At 50.1% G+C, this 21,494-nt stretch overlaps 7 protein-coding genes across 7 annotated transcripts; 5 read left to right on the plus strand and 2 right to left on the minus strand.

The window, feature by feature from the left end:
- Nucleotides 1-308: 308 nt before the first annotated feature.
- ANOM_010986 (uncharacterized protein) lies at nucleotides 309-1,917 on the minus strand (the record flags this gene model as incomplete). The annotated part of the gene is made up of 5 exons (XM_015556242.1): nucleotides 309-622; nucleotides 722-1,173; nucleotides 1,242-1,365; nucleotides 1,517-1,649; nucleotides 1,747-1,917. The coding sequence occupies 5 exons, from the start codon at nucleotides 1,915-1,917 to the stop codon at nucleotides 309-311; spliced, it is 1,194 nt and encodes a 397-aa protein (XP_015401893.1).
- A 690-nt stretch (nucleotides 1,918-2,607) lies between these two features.
- On the plus strand, nucleotides 2,608-3,990 carry ANOM_010987 (uncharacterized protein; the record flags this gene model as incomplete). The annotated part of the gene is made up of 6 exons (XM_015556243.1): nucleotides 2,608-2,778; nucleotides 2,841-2,877; nucleotides 2,937-3,013; nucleotides 3,065-3,444; nucleotides 3,502-3,569; nucleotides 3,632-3,990. The coding sequence occupies 6 exons, from the start codon at nucleotides 2,608-2,610 to the stop codon at nucleotides 3,988-3,990; spliced, it is 1,092 nt and encodes a 363-aa protein (XP_015401892.1).
- Nucleotides 3,991-9,849: 5,859 nt separating this feature from the next.
- ANOM_010988 (uncharacterized protein) lies at nucleotides 9,850-10,747 on the plus strand (the record flags this gene model as incomplete). The annotated part of the gene is made up of 2 exons (XM_015556244.1): nucleotides 9,850-9,994; nucleotides 10,509-10,747. 2 exons carry the CDS (start codon nucleotides 9,850-9,852, stop codon nucleotides 10,745-10,747), a joined length of 384 nt encoding a protein of 127 aa, XP_015401895.1.
- A 1,530-nt stretch (nucleotides 10,748-12,277) lies between these two features.
- ANOM_010989 (putative GPI anchored cell wall protein) lies at nucleotides 12,278-12,880 on the plus strand (the record flags this gene model as incomplete). The annotated part of the gene is made up of 1 exon (XM_015556245.1): nucleotides 12,278-12,880. One exon carries the CDS (start codon nucleotides 12,278-12,280, stop codon nucleotides 12,878-12,880), a length of 603 nt encoding a protein of 200 aa, XP_015401894.1.
- A 504-nt stretch (nucleotides 12,881-13,384) lies between these two features.
- Nucleotides 13,385-15,821, plus strand: ANOM_010990 (uncharacterized protein; the record flags this gene model as incomplete). The annotated part of the gene is made up of 3 exons (XM_015556246.1): nucleotides 13,385-14,106; nucleotides 14,172-14,960; nucleotides 15,026-15,821. 3 exons carry the CDS (start codon nucleotides 13,385-13,387, stop codon nucleotides 15,819-15,821), a joined length of 2,307 nt encoding a protein of 768 aa, XP_015401889.1.
- A 1,022-nt stretch (nucleotides 15,822-16,843) lies between these two features.
- Nucleotides 16,844-17,617, minus strand: ANOM_010991 (SDR family NAD(P)-dependent oxidoreductase; the record flags this gene model as incomplete). The annotated part of the gene is made up of 1 exon (XM_015556247.1): nucleotides 16,844-17,617. The coding sequence occupies one exon, from the start codon at nucleotides 17,615-17,617 to the stop codon at nucleotides 16,844-16,846; it is 774 nt and encodes a 257-aa protein (XP_015401890.1).
- Nucleotides 17,618-18,116: 499 nt separating this feature from the next.
- Nucleotides 18,117-19,160, plus strand: ANOM_010992 (proline racemase family protein; the record flags this gene model as incomplete). The annotated part of the gene is made up of 1 exon (XM_015556248.1): nucleotides 18,117-19,160. The coding sequence occupies one exon, from the start codon at nucleotides 18,117-18,119 to the stop codon at nucleotides 19,158-19,160; it is 1,044 nt and encodes a 347-aa protein (XP_015401891.1).
- Nucleotides 19,161-21,494: the final 2,334 nt, after the last annotated feature.

Raw genomic sequence — 21,494 nt, forward strand, 5'->3', positions numbered from 1 at the left:
TGTTTTTTTCTTATTTGCTGGGTCCTGAAAGGCTAAATACTACAAGCAAGACTCCGCCGAATGTGCGGAGGAACATTTCTATCCCATCTGCCAGGTAGAGAGGAAAAGCATTATTGTGGCTTGGCAGCAACGTACGAAGACTGCATTCCGGGTGGTCATGAACACATTCGCCTGCCTCATTAATGACACAATTAGTCTTGTCCCATTACCCCCATTTCTCGTTATATTGTGTCATATCCTTCGATTCTAAATCCTTGTCTATGGTACCAGAAATGTACATCTATTCAACCCAATAATGCAAGAACAGGTCACGCCTTTGTGGCAACAATGATGCCCTCCCCATTGCTTGGTGGTTGGTAGAAGGAAACATCCTTCAAGCCTACAGACGTAAGAAGATCACGCCACTGTTTCTCGGTGCGTTCGAAGGCGCCGACCTGGAGCATCATCATAATACTGATACACGCGGTGGGAAAGTCGCAATCCCGATCAGGGATGATCTGGTCGTTGATGATTAATTGAGAATAACCTGGTTCCATGGCTCCGACAATATTGCTCAAGATACTGTGCGCTTGCTCGTCTCGCCAGTCATGCAGGATCCAATGCATATAGTATGCTCGAGCGCCTTGTGGATTCGTCAGTATATTAAGGGTTACATTGATGGGATGCAGGAAGAGAAACTAAGCCCTCCGGTCACGCTAAGGAAATCAATGTGTTTTCGTACCTTTCACAGGTTGAGCAGTAAAGAAATCATGCGCCATCAACTCAATACCCTTCGGTGGATTGTTGATGGTGGAGATCACTTGCGGTAGATCTTGCAAAATGCGACGCCCTGGGGTATCAGGAAATTTGTCATTGAATGCATGGAGATACTGTCCTTCGCCACCACCCACATCCACAAGCAAAACATCACCCGGCTGGTTGCGAAAGCCCCCGAAGAGGTTGCCTTTAATATCAAACCAGTCCACCCAGTTTGGGGTTGTTTGTTGCTTGAGTGTCATCCATTGCTGGAAGTCTTTGGCCAGGGACGGGTTCTGTCCCAGCCACGCGAAGTAACTCAAGGGAGTGTTCTTTGCGAGCTGGAAGGGGGTATCTTCTGCGGATGTCGGGAACTGATTGTGATTCTGACGGAAGTACTCTGGGGCATAGGTAGTGCAGTAGTTTCCAATATCGAAACTGAATTCGTACGAATGAGTGACCTGTGGCTTTGACCCACTTGATGCGCGAGGGAGGAATTTGCATACCATGCTCTAGTTGTCGCCTCAAGGGTCCCATCCGCCATCACCATGGTGAGAGGGGAAGGCTTGTAGGTTTGGACTCCTGCCTCTGACACGTATCCCGCGGCGGCCAACAACCTCAAGATCTGACCTGCGTACGCACAAGTCATCAGTAAATGTAATTTTCCATGAAGTCACAAAAGTCTTGGGATCGCCATCGTGAGAGTGTCAAGCCTTAAGGTCGTACAACCGCAACTCCATATTGCAGCCGGCATTGTAGGAGGACAAGTACGTAAACCCACCGACAACGATAACACTTGCTCCTGACTGGGCCGCCATTTGCTCAGTAGTTGTCCCCTCCTCTTGGCGGTCGCAGATCATCCGGAAGACCCCAAGCTGCACCCCCATGCGAAGGGCCATAAGCAAAACGGGATTCTAGCATCCCTCGTCAGCTGGTTAGCGTCTTAGCCTTTGGGGCAGACATGATGCCAGTTTGGCAAGATGCCTGTCTATGAAGGTTTTCACCACATACTAAAACCACATCTTGCATCACAGTCTCTGGTGGAGACCCCAGGGCGTCCAGGAGGCCTCGTGCTGCCTTGAGAGTCCTCAATCGGGTAGCATCATCAAGAGATTCTCTGTTGGATTGCACCGTCTGCGTGAGAGACGCGATCTGTTCTTCAAGAGAAGGACTACTCGACATGTTTTGGTCTGAAGCCCTTATGGAATATCAAGTTCTTGATAAAATTTGGGGTATGCAAGTCGGCAGGGGGGAGGGAAGACTTTAAAATGCCACGACCCACTACGATGGTTTGGAATATTACGGCTACTAGATATGGCTGAGGGGCATATTGGACTTGAGAACCCCGAAGTCCACCGGATGCCACGGGACCCACTGACGAGAAAACAGTGGGGATATGCACTTGGAGGGCATACAGAATCTGGTTCTAGGAAGTGTGGTTTTTTATCATTCGGCTAGGAACGATATTACTCAGGGTCGTTGTTTCGCATCCGCTGAGCAAAGGCCAGATAAGCGGCGGGTATGTGTCCCTGGCGGAAAATTCCCCCTAGCTGAGATTTCTCAGACGGGGGCTGGGCCGTGACGGAAGGATGCACGTTGATTGCTGTTCCCCATCCCAATCTCCCACGCAACAGCCATGTGGAGCTCCGGAAGCGATTAAATTAACGTGCGATGCCAAACTCGAGATCGCGGGTTCCACTTGCACGCCATCGCGATCCATGGCCTGAGCGCCAGTTCGAGTCTTAGCCCCGAACGATTAATCCAGCGAAATTGAAATTAGGTAGCCCTGTACGTTCCGGCTTTAAAAGATGGTGAGAATCCAGCCATGCGCAGGGTCTGATTGCCTGCATTGCTGCATGGCTTGCGGTGACAATGGGCACTTCGTCGGGCAGTACGGACGTCGCTTACTGTGGTGACTCGCTGATGGGCGTTTCCATTGCCATCGCAGTCGTCCAAATACTAGTGGTCGCAGCTCGGTTCTATGCCCGCTCTGTACAGCGAGTAGCCTACGCAATCGATGACTACCTGATTATACCTTCTTTGGTTGCTCTCCCTATCCATCCAGCATTCCGTCTAGCGTTACTAAATGGCCTCCCTGCGTATAGATTGCTAGCTTAGGCCAATCAGCATTATACATAATCTGTACGTGCGCAGACATCTTCGTTCCAAAGGTTTAAGAAGACGCTCTGACTTGTGAAAAGTGCTAAAGATTGGTGGGCTGGGGTACCATCTCGAATACGTTATGCAGACCCCCGAGAAACTCGTCAATCTTCAAAAGGTGACATTGATATAAGAGCCCTCGTTAATGCGGCCGTTAATCCTGTTCCAGGGACTCGTTGCAAACCAAATTCTTGATTTTCCGTTTATCGTGACCCCGGCGAAGATTTCGATCCTTCTCTTTTATATCCGCATCTTCAGCACGCCGAAGTTCCGCATGATAGCCTACACGGTTGGCTTTATTGTCCTGGGCCACGGGATTGGTGTCCTTTTCGCGGCGATATTTCAATGTTCCCCTGTGCAGTATGCTTGGGATAAGACAATTCAAGGTGGATCGTGCTTTGACCAGCAAGCGTTTTATCGATATGTCTCACCTCCGAACATTCTGACGGATGTCTTGATCTTGGCCATGCCCTTACCGTTTGTCTGGAAGCTGCATACACGAATGACACAGAAACTCGCCCTGACGGGGGTGTTCATACTTGGGGGATTGTAAGTACTTTGCGTATCGATGGCGCCACCGCTGTTGACTCACGTATCCTCCTGTAGGGGAACTGTGGCAAGCATTTTGCGCATGACCATCTTCTTCCAGGAAAATGCACTCACTGACCCAACCTGTAAGTCTTCACAAGATGCACCCAGTTGTCATCTATTGGTCGTCACTAATCTTAATCGACAGGGGCATCAATTAATCTAGGTATCTGGACCGTAATCGAAGCAGGCATCATTATCATTTCGGCTTGTCTGCCTTCTATCTGGCCGTTAATCGTTCGGATTCTACCGCGGAAGTTAATGAGTAAACACTCCTCCAAGACCCGAGGTCACCACTATACCGCTAGCAATGCCAAAGTGAAGGTAGGAGATGGCTTCTCCAGGCTTGGGGAGAACATCACTGGGGAGGCGGACAAATGGCCCCTTGACATGAATCGTTCACATGAGAGCCCATCCACATCGATACACGGTCAAATTCTGTCGAAGGGCGAAAGCATATCGCTACGAAGCCTGGACGAGACCCAACAGGAGCCTCGATATTCATGAGTAATGATTCCAGCTAGAGAATACAATTCAATTTATGTTTCTATCAAAGGTCATTTATCTATTGTTGCCCCAGTCTTTCGTATGGTTTCATGGCTACGTGCAGCTTCGTTGTTCTTGCCCTCACCCCTGATAGCTTCGGACTATAGTGCCAGAAGTCATTGACTCATCGTAAGACTACTGCCAGAAAACGACAACTCTTACTCGGCGTTCAATTTGATTAAGTGCAGAAATAGTATGCACCGGAGTCATAGAGCTAGCCCGATTGAGGTGCTACTAGTCTACTTAGTACTATTTACTTCATATACGCCGGACGTCCTCGGATAAAAAAGTTAGTTTGCAGCTTGAACAGCAAACGAAACGCCTTCCTTTATATTTGATCTACTATAATTTATCCTCCAACCTTTTGAAGGCATGGGACTGATGGATAATCGGAAATTTAGCCGTGGCAGTCTTATCAGTCCACAAATCAGCGATGCTCCGCGTCGAAAACCTGACTCTGTGCGTAAATTGGGGCAATTAGTGCCAATTTCCAAAGGCTCTACAGATCCACTTTGAGGCCAGCTGGGGACTTGGAGTCGTACGATCGGTCCTCCGTAGTGGAGTCTATTCATAAGCGAGGTTGAACCTCGGCAGCTAATCGTACAGTTGAGCTCGATTTCCGCGGATTTCTTTCCCCACCACCTCTTGGCCAGTACTCTTCTCCCCGTGAATTCCGGCTGAAAAGGTTAAATTCCTCGTTTCCGAATAAGTCCAATCGCATCCCTTAGGGAGGGCTGTTCAGGCTGACAGATTCATTAGTCCTGTTACCTACCGAGTCACTGAGGTTCATAGGCCTCCTATCTGTTGAGGGTGGTGTGCTTGGAAAAATGCGATATCGTGTCATGATAAGTTGCCAAGGGAGTTATCGACAAGCCGAAAACGAGGTGCTTTTAGACTTCTTTGGAGTTATTTTAGGTGTCGGCATCGTGATGTTAGGGGAGTCTGTGGCCAGACGTAAATGTTTAACTCATCTCATCAAGGAGAAGTGATGACAATATAAACATAGAACCTCCTTGTCTGTGCTCCGCGCCAACAGCTCTCGAATATGTTTTGACATCTCCATATAAATTTCCAAATGCATACCGTTAAATGCGAACGTCATCAGTCTCGTTTTCCCCTTGGATAGGAAGAAGTTTCGAAAGTTCGAAGAACAATGGCGCTATATTCTATTCCTGTGAGTCTCTGCGGCTTGTATGAGAGAGTTGGCTCACTTGTGATCAAAGAACTCAGCCCTTGAAGGTGTGGTACTGGATGCTAGGATTTTTCCAGTTATTCACCAGGCATGAAGTCATTCATTTTATAACCAGCGCACAGCCCAGAACATCAAATCTTCTTCGTATCTTATCGGGATGCTTACCCAAGTGTCAAGAAAGCCAACTAGCTTCCAAGGATGATTCTCAGATTCTCAAGGCCGTCATATTTGGCGGTAGTTATGATGATCAAATTATAGAGAATCCCTACCAGGAGATCAGCAGGACCCAAGGAAGGATGAAATTACCTGGGTTAAAAGCGGATTGTAAGAAGTCGGAAACTAGGCCTCCAGGTTCCGATGGGTATTGCAGGTCTGCAGCAGCACAGATTAAAGAAACCCTCATTCAGCTAGGGAATCTAGCAGAACTGAAGGAACTAAAGGCAGGTTACTTCCTCTGGTAATACGGGATAAGGTCAAGCTTCAGTGCTTGCGGCTAGTGTGCTCGTTACTTTGGAGCACCACTCCTACGGGCTGTGTATTACTCGTGATATAGGACGGGACCCAGTGGATGTTGCAAAACTCATTCATTTAGTTGATTCTAGCCATCCACGAGAATGGCTAGCAAAACAAGACGAGTTTGCCTGGGGTTGGTGTGACATTTGCTATCACCACAGCTTACTGTCGGGCGATATCAGGACTGTTTCAATTAATTGAACATGGATTAGTCACTCGCAAAAAGCATTTCCGACATTATCATGTCTAGAACTCCTATGGGGTAGCAGTTACATATCGTGTCAGATATTCTAAGCGATACTCGGTATGCAAGTAGTCGTTCAGTTTCGAAATTAGGGCGAGATTGGATAACGAAATTGATTTTTTCTGGCGTGATTGTCATAGCTTCAGCATATACGCGTAGAGACATATGTAATATATCAATATTGTGACACATGGCACAGAACGATCTCCAGATTGCCCATCAAAAGAGACCTAGGGGTGCGGAAATAGGCTCCTCGTCGTTGCTCACGAAGACGCCCCAAAATGTCTTATAGAGAGACCTGTTGCAGAGATGTTTGAAAAGACCAAACAGCCATTATCTTGGACAGATCATGACAGCAACCAGATATAAAGGCGCACTCTTCCACTGACACTAAACGTCATATCGCTCTACTATCATAATATACGATTCGTACGTTTCCTTGCCGTTCAACGACAGCGAGCACCCTACCGCAGCTCCCACAGTAGTGCTCACAATCTTTGCAACTTGGCATAATGCACGGGATGAGAGCACCAAGGGGGCCAAGAAAGATGCAGCATATACATGACCAGCAGCTATACTCAGGGTTATTGGCCTGTTATCACGGCACGGAAAGGGAGAATCACGTAGCCCTCGATCCAACAATCATTTCAGTCTGAGTTGCCGTTCGTGCATGGCAATATGGGCAGTCAACTATGGTGGGACGATTTGTGAGCAGGGTTAGAGGAATCACTTTCGGAGCCTCTCCTGGCGGGGCGGGGACTGCCGGTGGCTGGGTTGTGGGAGTTACTTCAGGCGATTCGTTACTTCCTGTTGGTGACAAGGGTTTCTCAGACATTGTGAAATGCTAGTCAAATAGTCTTCGTGTCGAAATGTCTCTTTGCCCAGAATGCAGATCTTGCATGTTTGGAGGTGGAAAGTCTGTATTTCACTTCGTCTTCCTCACCATTGCCACTAGAGAAGCTGGAATTGTCTTAATTGTCTTCCGCCAAAGAACAGGAGAGCGCTGGGCGTTCTAGACGTGGCCATGGTGCAGCATACATACGAAGTCTCCTGATATGCCGGCAGCTCCGTGACGTAATCGACAGCCCGAGTTCAGTTTCAATAACCGAACGCATGTCATCGATAGCTGGCTTGGCTCTCCACGAAGCCACCAAACCACTGCATTCAGGACTCAGGAGCCATTTGGGTAACAGAAAGATCTTTTGTACTGGGCAGATGGCCTGTTGGCTGTCCACTAGGTGAGGGTATGAAGAATGGATCATCTAAAGTCCTTGAATCTTGATATACAAAACAAAGTCTATATATACTGATTTAAAAATAGAATCTCATTCTAGTTTAACGTAAGTTCCAGTAGTATACTATGATAAATTCCGAACCGAGACGAGATAATAAAGACTTAGATATGTTAAGGTTTATTCAATATTAAATTAAGTGAACTACCGAGAGTTACAAAAGCCTTTTCAACTAACTTAATCATATACCACCCTGCAACTTGCCCCGGCTTTCCAAAATGCCATGCCTAGACCGAGCGAAACTGGATTGGCTTCTCGACCTTTACTTATACCCGTACCACCCAAGAGACGGAGAGGCTTGCTGGCAGGTGTTATTTTGGCAAACATTCACACCACACTCTTGTTGTTCCGTGCAAGCATCTCCCAGGCTCAAGGCCTTCTTGCATGTGGCATAGTCACTGCAATAAAGTCCGCCAGACTGGGGCTCACCAGTACAGAACGAAGAGCATTTTTCATTCGGGCACTGACCGACGCTCTCATTCGACGGATGATCAACTGACCGAACATGGGATGTCCACAGGTCTGTGTTGGCTCGCACCTGACACTTGATGCTTGCGACGCGGTTGCCGATGTCGCCGTATCTCTCCCCTTGCCTTTTCGCGAAAAGGGAATAATGGCTGCGATCGTATGTGATAATTTCGGTTGCACATTTGGAATCCCTATTTGCTCAAGGACACCCGATTAGCGCTGGATAAGAGGAGAAAGTAAACTCAGACTGTGCATACGAGTATAACGAGCATATGGCTGAATGAGTTCTGTTGTGCAAAGAGCAAGGGATATCAAGAGATCCCACATTGCGATACCTGTAAACCATGTTAGATTGATTGCGAAGATCCAGTGAAAGCACTTAAATATTCGTAGCAACATACAAAAAACTCGGTAGGGATTTGCATTGGTCATCCAAGTCCAGGGCTTGGTCGCTGCCGTCGAATGCCCAACCAGTGTATGCCTTGGGTTTGCCAGTAAGTGGCTCACTGTCCTTAGATGGCTCAGGATTGGGACTGGTACATGGAAAGTCAGTACCGAACTATGTAACCCTAGCTCTGCATAACCATATACTAATTAGTATGACGAAGATAGGCAATACATACTCCTTAACCTTGCACCAAAGGCGTTTGTACCCCCCGAGGTAGCACGACTCGCCGTAAGCTCCCTGTCTGATGCAGTCATAGCCCACGAGATTTTTGTTCCAAAGGGTCAACCGGTTGTAATCCTTGCTCCATTCTTGCAATACATAGGTACCGTCATCTCGTACTTCCGTGTCTCCTAAACTTTTGCCGGTGCTACCACAGGCGGGGCTCGTGCCTTCCCAGTGACATCTCATACCCTTTTCATCGCAGTCATGCTTAGATAGTCCGCCTCGGACAAGGATGGTGAGGAGAAATAAGAATCTCATATGCATAGCGGTATCTGGTAGGTTTAAGCAGTGTTGAAAAAAGGTGTTATACTGTGTTTTTCGTCCAAGACGGGCAAAGACCTTTAGAGGAAAGATGGAGATGAGAACAATAAGCAGGGCCTAGGAGAGATATAAATAGGGATTGCATGACGACTAATGCTCAAAATTTTTGTTTCACCAGTAAAGTCAGCTTGGTACCTTTCAGTCGACACACAGTAGCACCGACGGTCGATCTCGGTGTGGACGTCTACCATGTCATCTGGTATCCCTTGCATCACATCAAGTGAAATGGGGAGAGAAGAAACCCGAAAAAGCAGAGCAGGGATTCTCAATCTTGAATGCCATGACGAATGTAGATCACAGTTGTTTTGCCTGCTGAAATTGATTTGTCACCGGAAGTGCAAATAATTGCATTGATCATCCACAATCTAATTTCGAACTACAGGATATTGCTTTTGTTTTTCTATGCTTTTAGCAAGCAATTTAGACGTATGCTCCCCTTGCATGAACACACTTTGAATGAATCAATAAAGTACGGGAATAGGCGAAGCTGGCCATCGATATCCAAAGGGCTCTAGGTGAGGCTAGGATTTGTCATTCAGATAGACAAAGCACACCGAACAGCTCCGTCAGCTTTTATCTGGCCATCATGGCTGGCTGAACATCATTGCATATTGCTGCCGCATGCGCTTCATCTCCGATGTTGAGCAAATCTCCTGAGATATGTACTGTGTGCAAAATTTCTCTCCCTGGGTAGATGCCCGGGCTGGCGACCTACATAGGATCTCAAAGATTATACCACAAGTGAAGTCGTCGAAGCAACAGCCATAATACCGTCCCCAGTTAGATGACCAAGCCATAAGCGTCAATTTGATTGGCGCGTTAAGGGTGGGAGGGGCTTGGGTGTGATTGACCCTGCAATGGGACGTGGATGACGACATGACTCGGGATAGATGAGAGACATTCATTCCGTATATGACCTGGTCCACTTCCTCCGGTATTGACCCTAGACATCTCCTCTTGGTCTACATAATCTACTAGAATAACAATCCCCTTGCTTCATCCCAGTACATCGGTATGGGCCTCTGCTTCAGTGTCCCCAGCCGCCGCCGGATGCGCCCGGGCGTGATGCCTCCACCCCGAAGACATACCCTCATGAGTTCATTTGGCGGCCGACCTCACTATGGAGCACCTGGAATGGGTCCGGGAGGATATGGACCTGGATGGGGCGGAAGACCCTATCATGGTGGACATGGTGGTGGACATGGTGGTGGATATGGTGGTGGATATGGAGGAGGGTTTGGAGGTCGAGGACGAAATCGTCGCCGGTGCTAAAGATGGCAATCCGTCTGGGAGAAACTTATGAGCTTTTCTTCTCATGGCGACATAACGATCTTCTCCAACCATTCACCTACCGATTTATCCATGTCCCAGAAGCCGAAAGCTGTGGACACGATAGGCATTTCCGCTCACCATGCCATGGGGAATTGTTAGACACTCGCATAATATGACTTAAGCGACCGGCGTTCCTTACTGTGGCAGAGTATTGTCTTGTTAGATTGTCCATCGGAATTTCCAATCCAGTGATGAAGCTCATCCTACCTTGACGGATTTGTTTGATTCATATCTAAACGGATCCAGCATGACGGACGAACCTCACACCCCTTGCAATCCCAGCATCTCCCTCTTTCCTGTTGATCCTGGCTATAAAGTACACCCAGTAACCTCTCGTTCGACTCTTCCGTATTCAGCATCTCCCTGCCGTCTTGATAAATATCGTGTGCTGGAAGGTATAGCCGACGTCGCCCTCGCCCCGTATATTGAAGTCCCCATCCTGTGCAGTCAATGGTTGTAATCCCTACAATCTTTGCAACATTCAGAAGCCCACGATTCCGATCGACACATCCGTTGTACAAAAGCCACATTGGACGTGGACGTTTCTCTTGTCAGGCATCGCTGCGTTTCCACACTCTACGCATGTGCTGGAGAGCGCACGCCAGGGGGGCGTCGTGTTGGATCTTGGCTGCGGACTGAACCAGAATCTCCGACTCCTGGCGACTTGGTCGCGCTCCTCCTGGTAGAATGTGAGCGCTCGATGTCGGTCCTGAGCTGTTGCATTCAGGGTACGGGGAACTCTAAACAGGAAGATGAGTGTGTCGGCCCGCGAAGCTGTACGGTGAGGTTGGCCACATGATTGCCGGGCAGTTTCTCCATCTTTTCTCATGCGATGGACAGAAACAGGCGGGAAAGGGGAATTGTCGCCGTGTCTAAGGTGGGCAATATACTGATTGGGTCCCAACAGTCACGGTGACAGGCTAGGGGGTATATTTGTCCCTTGGGGATGATGTCCTACCATAACCTCGAGAGCTCTCAGTAACTGTGGCAGGAGATTTCCTGCGAGACGAACACCGAGTGGACGGTGGACGCGACAGTGGTGGACTTGGGACACTGGGGGTAGAAGCCGAGGATACCGAATGGATGCCTCCAGATCACCAGGAACTTCACTTCTATCCCACCCGAATGCGTTAAGTTTAGTCCGTGGTATATGCACGAAAGATGTCTGCTTCAACAATGGTGTAGCAGTAAGTCTCATACTATAAGTTCGGTCATAGTTCATTCTACCTCCGGATAGCCACCGCAGGCGCTTGGCAGATACAATGTGTCTGTCATTCCAGGTACGTATTCTAGAAAGGCTTCCTCACCATGAGATGCAGAGAGTCTCCTAGCAGTGGCCCGGTGGAGAAGGTATCGGAAGGAGGCAGTTTGATGCGTTTCTCTTGCTTGTAACCATATACACGCGCCCGAATTGGACAATTTCCTTGCCCATCATCTTGGGTCACAGCTAATGGAAATTGCAGTCATTCTTCAGCATTTTGGACCCTTCTTCAAATGCAGATCTGGGCCGTTTAGGTAAAGATCAACACCTGGGGGTGGGCCGCCTGATAGGGCTACGAGATAGCGAAGCAAATAATATGGGGGGCTTTGACCACCACGAGGCGTGAGAAAACTGCCTTAGCCTTGGCCCCCAAACTAGCAAGCAACCCTTGAAATTACTTCCTCCGGAATACGGCGCCTGATCCCCTGGAATTGGTCGGTTCTACCTGGGTTGCGTCGGGCTGGGCCGAAGTTATCACATCGTTTAGGGAACAGTCGGTGGAACCCCTCGTATCCACTGATTTTGAGCCTCTAGTAGGCCAATCAAGTTGAATTTAGCCCCTGCAGGTTTCATGACAGTTGTCGACAGTCCTCTGTCAAAGTTCAACTGGTGGGCACCGCGTCAATTTAGCGTCAAGCCGCTCGCTAGATGTCCCCAATGTCCCGCACGAAACAACACCAGCCTAGTCCATGAGTCAGTCAGAGTGTCTCTGTCTTCAGCCGCATCCTGGTCCCAGCCAGTGGCTCCCTCGAAGTCTTGGGGTCTCTTTTCAGGCTAGAGGATAGCTCGAGCGCTATCACGTACGGAGTACATAACAGGGTCTACCGCAGTCAACCCGCAGAATTTTTCGTCGTAAAACTTTCTCATCTCCCGAGAGCAAGCCTTCTTCGCCGTCCATTCCGGCCAAATAGTTGATCTCCTCCTTCCGTCCCAGATCAGACTCAGAATCGCCACAATGGTGCGTGTCCTCCAGTCCCTCCTTCTCCTGGCGGCCAGCCTCTCGACCACATTTGCCGCCGACGATTCCACCACCGTCGTCCAAATCCTGAACGGCCACTACAACACCCTCGCGTTCGACGACCTCCGAGGCAGTGTCGTGGGCGGTGATGCCCAGGCAACCACCTACGCGGTGAACTGCAAGGAGGGCTCTTCTTCGTGTCCCCTCACCAAGCCCATCACCATCACTCAAGGGCCTTCCACCTTCACCATGAGCGCGGTTTACACCATGACCACCATGGGTGCCAAAGGAACCGGGACGATCGTCCAAGATTGTGATATTACCTCCTCGACTGCCACTGCTGTTTGCTCCGTTTCGGTCGGTGCCGCGGTGCAATACAAAGGCCAGTCCACCACCACTTCCTTTACCACCAAAGCCACTGCCACCGGTTCTTCTGAGGTCCGCTATGAGGGATTGACCGTCACGGCCGGTCTGGGCAATTTCAACAAGGCTGGCCCTACCGGCGCGACTGCGACTGGAGCGGCCGCAGACAACCACCCAGCTCGTGTGGGTATGGCTGGGGCTGCCGCCGCTGCTGTGGCGGGCGCTCTTGTCCTGTAATTGATGTGCGTGGAGTGCCATCATCTGGTTTTATATGGTTGGGTGTGATTTCAATCAGGGGTGACGATTGCGAACGACGCTTAGTATTTAATGCCTTTATTAATACCCACTTCATAATGTTTCATATTTGATTCTCCATAGCAGCCAACGGACTACACTGTACCCAGATGTTATATGTCTCCCCATATCCCGCTCAACGTAGATACCAGGTGAGCTGTCAAAGGCTGGATAGCACGCAAATGAACTGCAATCTTTCCTGGTCGTAAAACCCAGTCAAATGGCTAGCATTTGGATCGGCAAATCGATTTTTCCCTGCGTCAAAGCATCCTATTTTGGTCCATTTCGTGGAATGGTGAGACGGCGAATCAGCCTCGAGGATCGGCGAGCCAAGCGAGGCTGAGATGCGATCGGCAGGACCTCACCAGCTTCTGATGTGTTGGACTCGACTTCTCTTCTCCAGTTGCTCTCTGACACCTCCCAGGCCGTCCTACCTCCCACGGCAATATGAGTGCTGACTCAACCAAACTTCTCGCAGACGAGGCTGTCGAGCTTTCCGAGATTGCCCTGACACGGACACGACGTGGCACTTGGGCATCCACTAAAAGCTGGTACTCCCGAGCGGTCCTTCGCTCGGGAAAAGGTTACAATCCATTGCCAGTCAAGGCTCAGGATCCCAATCATTTTCATGGATGGCGATTCGGGGCATTGATTTCGTGTATTCTGGTCGGAATATGCCTAGGCCTCAATGTCGCGGCCACCATCTATGTTCGCCTGACGTACCCTCCAAGCAGCGATAACCTGGGAATTATGCAGGAGAGCGATTGCGACCATATTCACGATCTGGACAGCAGGCTGCACTACGCTCTCAATGTAATTGCGACCGTGCTGGTTGGTGCCAGTAACTACAACATGCAATGTTTGACGGCTCCGACGCGACGCCAGGTGGATCAAGCCCACGCTCAGCGCAGATGGTTGGATATCGGCGTCCATTCGATGCGCAACCTACCTTTCATTGGGAGGGCCAAGTTGGCGTTATGGTTGGCTCTCCTAGCCAGCACTCTCCCTTTGCACCTCCTGTGGAACTCGGCCGTAGTGATGACAACCACCTTCAATGACTATAGCGGACTCGTCGTCACTCGGGACTTCTTGGAAGGCCGCAGCGATATTGGTCTGGATTGTACCAGTCAAGCAATGGAACAATACCGAACTCCGACATTTCCAGCTATGTTACTTGCTGGTTGTTTGATCAAACCCGAAACAACCGCAGCAGCCTGACGCAGATGGATCCCAGTCGTTGCATCTCCACTTATGAAGCTGGTTTGGGGGGACGGTCGTTCAATATGTTGGCTGTCACCAAGCAGAGCGATGCGTTGAATCAGTCTAAAATCTTCCCGCCTCCGACAAATACGACTCTGCCTGTGCTGGCATATTTCCATCCGCTGGACTATCCGGATCAGATTGAGGAATGGTGTAGCGGACTGTGCGAGCAATGGGGAAAAGGCAATGATAGCCCGAAGTACTGCTTTGATAAGAACTGGGACGAAGCATCGGTTCCATTTGCTTGCCAGGAGCATAAGGTGAACAGCACGGGCTGGGAGCCCAACGCGCTCACACAAACGAACTACTGGATGTGCCACCCAGATGCCATCCTATATGGCCAATGCAGCGGCTCTGCGGCAACGAGGAATGCCACAAAATGGACCATTCTACCAGAGCATTACGAGATCGATCATTGCCTCGTAACGAACGCAAACCATACCTGTCAGCTGCTGTATAGCCCGGTAATCTTATACATCGCGATTGCATGCAACGCCATGAAATTCAGTTCTATTCTTTTATGTCTGCTTGTCTCTCGCGAACCGACTCTCGCAACTATCGGCGATGCATTGGACTCTTTCTTAAGGTCCCCCGATATGGCCTCCAAGGGGCGATGCCTCCTTTCGAAAATGGACGACACGATCTTCCCTGACCCAGGCAACATTGGACCTGCGTGGGCACAACGTTGGCAGCACGGAGAAGGTTGGCTAGGGCGGTGTTATCAAGGTACATCCGTGAGGCGCTGGGGAGCATGCATCCTCTTGTAGGTACCATTCCCTCAGGGGGCGGCTGACCGCGGCGAGGCTGTACTAACTAGGAGGCTTCTAGATGGCTCGCCAGCATTATCGTAGGCCTCGTTTTTCTCTTTAAAGGTATCAACCTTGTCGGGGCGCAGAACGCCTTCACGATGGGATTTGGTGCACTTAGTTTAAATGCCATCGTCAACACGTCCGGCTACAAAGGAGGCACAGCCGCGTCCATTGTCACCACGTCAATCGTAGCGAACCTTCCACAACTGCTCCTGTCTGGACTGTACTTTATGTACAACGCTGTGCTCACAGGCATGGCAACCGCCTATGAGTGGAGTCTGTTCGCCTACCAGCAGACCACACTTCGAGTGACCCTTCCCTGGGGAGCCCAGAGAGAAACGTATTGGTTACAGCTTCCGTGGAGATACTCCCTGCCACTCCTCGCCTGTAGTACGGTTATACATTGGTTGATCTCGCAATCAATCTTCCTTATCAATCTGAAAATCTACCAACCGAGCAATGAGCTCTTGACACAGCCTAACACCCACTTCCCTAGTGCGAGTGATAGTGGCATTATCACGGCCTGCGGATACAGCCCACTCGCTATCATCACGGCGCTCGCCGTGGCAATTCTTATGTTTGCCGTACTCACCACCGTCAGCACCTTCAAGCTGAAGCCGGACATCCCGGTGATCGGCAGTTGCAGTGTTGCCATAAGCGCTGCGTGCCATCCCCCAGAAGAAGATCCCGATGCGGCAGGAAAGCCTCTGTCCTGGGGTGCGGTGCGGCATCAGGAAGGCGATCGGCCAGGACATTGCTGTTTGACTTCGCAGACTGTCGAGAAACCACGATATGGCGGGATGTATGCGGGATAGATGAGCCGATTCACAGTTATGCATATCCATGTGGAAACACGTAACGTCTCGGTAGAATCTGTTGGGGAAGATTTACACTATTATCTTCTAGCGGCACCAACAGTTGGGCACGTAGTGCGTTCGAGAGCAACAGTCCTAGGGGGTGGGCAGTTCCTGCACGATAAAAGAAAATAATCGGTGCCACAGAGCCAAGAACCATGCCAATGCGACCCCAGGTTTCCCCAAATCAACCGCCTTCTGAGACACTTCCATCCAGTTGTTTTAGATGTCTCGAGCCAGCCACGGGCATCATCACCGTCATCCTTCACCCACTGGGCTACCGACCGAGCGCCTGGGGTAATCTGCGAGATCGTCTGGGTGTCTACCATTGTGCTCTTTGCGGTGACAGTAGTCATAGACCTGCTAAGGGTGATCAAGTGCCCTTGGAATATCAACTTGGCCGTCTTCCAGATTGATACGCACTGCTTGTGCAGCTAGGTGTGTGCCGAGTTTCACGTTTAACCACGTCCGCTTGGGCCTTGATCTTTCCCTGCGTAAGTCGCATGGCTGATAACTGGTACTCAAATCAGCAGAGTGCATGGGAGCTACGACACAACTTAGACTCGTATACCAACGCCGCGGGACAGTTAGGAAAATCATGCTCTGCCAGGTTTGCGAGTATGGCTCACTGCGTTTCTTTTCACGTGTTTGTTCATTTGGATCGTGAACTATATATTCAGCATCCAGTGGTTAGTTACTTGCGAAGTCTTGACCGTTGAACATGACGGGAAATCACAGCCTCGTAATGGCTAAAGAATGGCAGATAGGTGTAATGGAAATATGTTAGACTACAATGCTTGATCCACAAAATGCAAAATCCTCAGAGCATATCCAGAATGCAGTTCCGTCGCGGCACATTCAGACTTCTCCTAGGTACAGAATGTCTTGACGTGAACCACCTAGTCGACGCTCGTCTCCTGGGCCCAGCCTAGTTCCACAGGTAAAACAGCCATGTCCACGTCTAGGCACAGTCAGGTCCATCCTTAAACAAACAGGAGCCCTCCATTAGCGTTGATCAAGCTCCCTGTGGTCCATCTACTCCCTTCTTCAGAGAGAAAGGCGACAATCTGAGCAATATCATCCACCTCTGCCACCCTCGGCGCAGCGGGAGTGCTCTGAATCACCCGATCCCACTCCTCTTTCGCCTCGGGGTCTTGGGTAGTAGAGGCCCACAGCTCCGTATTCACTGGACCGGGACTCACGCAGTTAATGGTTGCGTTGTATTTATGTCCCAGCTCTTTGGCCAAGGATCTCGTCAAACTCTCCATTGCGCCTTTACTGGCCACATATGCCAGACATCCCGGTTGCCCATCCCGAGCATAAACACTAGAAAGGTTGACAATGCGCGGCGCCTGGCCGAAATGCCGTGTCGCCTCCTTAATGAGAAATACTGGGAAGCGCAGGTTCACAGCTATTTGGCGATCAAAGGCCTCATATGTCATTTCTTCCACGGGATAATCTTCTCGAGCACCGGCATTGTTGATCACAATATCAATGCAGCCCCATCGCTGAACTGCTGCATCGACTATGTTTTTCGGTGCAGACAAATCATCGGCTTTGCCTTCGACCGCGATTGCATCTACTCCGACAGTCCGTATCTGTGATGCGACCTCTTCGGCCTGTTGACGGGAACTGTTGTAAGTCAGGAGAATATTGGCGCCTCGACGGGCGAGTTCAAAGGCGATGCCTTTGCCAATGCCGCGAGATCCACCGGTTACAATCGCATTTTTGCCCCGCAGCGACTGTTGAGCAGCCATGTTTTCTTTATATCACTTTGGGAGGGAGAAGAACTTGTGGAAGGAGATGAGGGAAACGAACACGATGGCAGGGCCCGACTATAAACACGCTCACTCGCTGATTGAGTGAATCAGAAATCCTGAAGAATGGTTATATATAGGGCTGGGTGGTGCATCAACCCATCCGGTCGGCATGGCATCCGGCAGACCGGTAAGACAGCCGATCGGCGGGTCGCTCGTAAAAGAAGACTTGGACTATCATGACTGCGGGGAAGGGTGGGGATTGGGACCGCCGACAACGATCTCTCACGTCCACGGAATACAGTCCGGCGTCAGTTCCCCTTGATGGACGAGTGATGATGTGCAACAAGAGTGAGGAGCCATCGGACTGGGAAACCGACGGGGGGATCGTTGGTCTCCACATCTCTGAGGGGAAAAGATATAAATCGTAGGAAAAGCCGTGCAACTTTCGTACGCACGTAAGTTTCCACACCGGACAGTCCTCGTTGTCGTGCACACGATGAGACTCAATCGCACCATCTCGGTCGTGGGCTGCCATTGCGCCGGCGAGGTTGGCGATGTCATTGTCGGTGGAGTTCTCAACCCACCAAACTGCAAGACCATGTATGAAAAGCTCCTCTATTTCCAGAATGAAGCAGACGACGTCCGACAACTCCTGATGAACGAACCACGAGGCCGACCGGCCATGTGCATGAACCTCGTCCTCCCACCCTGCAACCCCCGCGCCGATGCTGGGTTTATTATTATGGAGAGTGATGAGTATCCGCCCATGTCAGGCGGCAATACGATCTGCACGACGACGGTGCTGTTAGACACGGGGATGGTGAAAATGACGGAACCGGTGACGAAGCTGGTCCTCGACACCCCGTCGGGCTTGGTCGGGGTGACGGCTGATTGTGAAGATGGGAAATGCAAAGCCGTGGCGTTCGATAATGTACCCAGCTTTGTATACAGATTGGATCTCCCGGTGCAGGTACCTGGCCTGGGGGTGGTGAAGGTTGATATTGCCTGGGGTGGGATGCATTATGCCATTGTGGATGCTCGGGCCATCGGTCTCAAAATCGCCAATGAGAATGGTCCAAAGCTGATCGAAATTGGCGAGAGAATCAAGCAGGCTGTGAGAGACACTTATACACCGGTCCATCCGGAAAACGACAAGATCAGAGAGGTCACGATTGTTGAGTTTACAGAGCCACTGCATCAAGAAGATGGCAAGCGAGTCGGGGTGAACACTGTGGTGGTCTCTCCAGGAAGGTTTGATCGATGTCCTTGCGGTACAGGAAGCTCGGCCAGGATGGCCGTCTTGCACGCCAGGGGCGAGCTCCAGGTAGGGGAGAGCTTTGTCCACCAGAGCATTATCGGATCCACATTCACTTGTCATATACGAGGAACCACCACAGTCGGCCAATATGAAGCAGTCTTGCCAACGGTCAAGGGCAGTGCGTGGATCACTGGCTTCAAGCAGATGGTCTTGGACCCGTCTGATCCTTTTCCGGCTGGCTTCCGGGTGGGTGATCAGTGGCATGTTCGTCAGGAGGCATGACAAGTTTCTAGAGGAAATGTACTGTCCAAGCGATGGCTTGGATTGGAAAGATGCTATTTTGTAAGCCTAGCAAAAGAGCCATCACAGCTTACCTAGTAAGTGAGTGAGAAAAAGTGAACAACTCTTGGGTGTACCCCTAAAATCATGTCCAGGCTCACTCACAGCTGAGCAAATTCCCTTCATGTTCTGTATAGTCATTTTTCCAGGTAGATCCAAGATGTACTAAAGCGAGTCCAAGCGCCTGAGGCAGCCAGGCGATCATGAATGCTACAGCGTGGAAAGCGCCCCTTAAGAACACACTGGTCAGACCATGAACGGTACGGTCAGTCATCTCAATAATGTTCGTATGGTGTCAATGAGTTCGTAGACCACGGTTGGCAAAGCAGGTCAAGATGTGGAAGAGGATCAACATGGAGACTGGTAACAGAAGCTCCTGAATCGTGCAACAGAAGAGAAAGGTCAAAGTGATCTTCTTCTTCTTTATAGTATACTTTAAGGCATAACCGAATGTACACATCTGCTCCTATGGCTCAGTTGGTAGAGCGCATGACTAGTAATCATGAGGTCCGCGGTTCAAATCCGCGTGGGAGCATTCAATTTCTTTTTCTTTCTTCTTTGTTTCTTTTTTAATTCTCGCCGCTTCTGCTCCTCGTGGCGCTTTCCTTTATTCAAAGGTGAAACAATGTTCAATGAATTGGTTTCATTTTATTTTAAGCTTAGTTATTGCCATGCAACCTTGTTCTGACGGCGGTGATCCAGTCAGGACATAACGCAAATATATATAGTTTACTTGTCACCTTCAGACAAAGATACCTCGTCAGTCGATTGAAGTTCTACTGCAGCTCCATTGGTACCCTAAAGATTCCCTGGAAAATACACGCACAGCAGTACTCATGTAGGCAACCAGCTGTCCAGACCGTAGACAGTCTACATTCCCTTCCTCTTGTTCTTGTTGTCCTTCTTTTCTGGCCATTTCAACCTCACCAAGAGAAACATTCGGAAGAACAACTTATTCCTGTCCCGTTCCCTCCGGAGAGGGCAGGCGGTAGGCGTCGGTCACTGATCTTTCTTCTGTTTGTTGACTCTAGACTCTTTACTCGTTTCCCCTTTTGTCTGCCCTGGCACGTCCTCCACCACTCCATTTCTGGAGCTTGTCGGCTCTCTTCACGCTGCGACACGATTCAATCGAGGAGTCTTGGCATTGAGCTGCTTCACCATGTAGGAAATTGCATTCGCCGACCGTCACATATCTCCTGCAGCCTCGCAATCCGACCAAACGAGGGTACCTTTCCAACCTGACCAGACTCGACGGCAACAACCTTAGCTGTCATCGGATGGTCGGACGAAGATGCCAGAGAACTCGCTGCCCGTGCGGGCAACGCTTGGGAAATGATGACTCTGCCGAAGAGTGAGAACAATCCGCCTCTGATGTCCCTGGGAGGGTGTTGGGGATGGCTTTGTCCGGCTTGCCTGGGGACAATACACATCTGTATTCAAGGTCGCTGTGGAGGGACTTGCTGTTATCACTCACCGGCACGTGTGCATCTGCGAAACGACTGCTATTCAACGCCGTGTTATCCGACGAGGAGAGCTACGTAGAGGCGACGACGATTGTCATACGGAGTCTGGAGGACGTTTGAGTATTGGGTGACCTTGGCCGTGACTTTCTACAGTAGTAATTTCAAGGGTTGACATCAATAACTTCTGAGTATGCGGGAAACCTTGCGAAAGCGCAGGGAAGCGCCCGATGTGTGCCGGGCATACGCTATCGATGGCAAGCCTATACTGGCACCTGTAGATTTAGAATGATACTGTAACGCTTTCCCTTGGCTCATTCACACCCCGAGACGCAAACGAGAGCAAGCCGTGTAATGGCTTCTACGAACGTGTTCTAGCATTCTGAGGCAATTACGATAGAACTTTCCATTCAACTACAAAGAAATGGTAGGGTGTATGTCGGGTCCGGGCAAAGCATTCTCACGTATACGGCGAAGACAGATCATATATAGTGGCCCGAAAAGGGGTGATGAGGCAGACCCTAAGTCTGGCGACCGTGCAGGTGCTTCCGCTCGGGAGATTTTCCTCGTACATACGACACGAAACGATTCGAGGACCTTGGCACACCGCGCTAGACTTTATGAAGGAATGGATCCCCGAGGCGACTGCCGGTTTTTTCAGCCGTTCTCTATCGACTGTGGCTGGCGCGTTATCCAGAGTGCCGATCAGTTGCCTGAAAAGCCTTTGGAGTAGGATGTCTCTCGATTGTGGTCCTAGGCCTGATCAGTGCCTCTCGGTCAGTCATGCAGCTGCGAGACGAGCAAGAAAGACAAAAAA

The sequence above is a fragment of the Aspergillus nomiae genome (assembly GCF_001204775.2).
Source record: "Aspergillus nomiae NRRL 13137 chromosome Unknown contig00513, whole genome shotgun sequence".
In the NCBI taxonomy this organism is placed as follows: Eukaryota; Fungi; Ascomycota; class Eurotiomycetes; order Eurotiales; family Aspergillaceae; genus Aspergillus; species Aspergillus nomiae.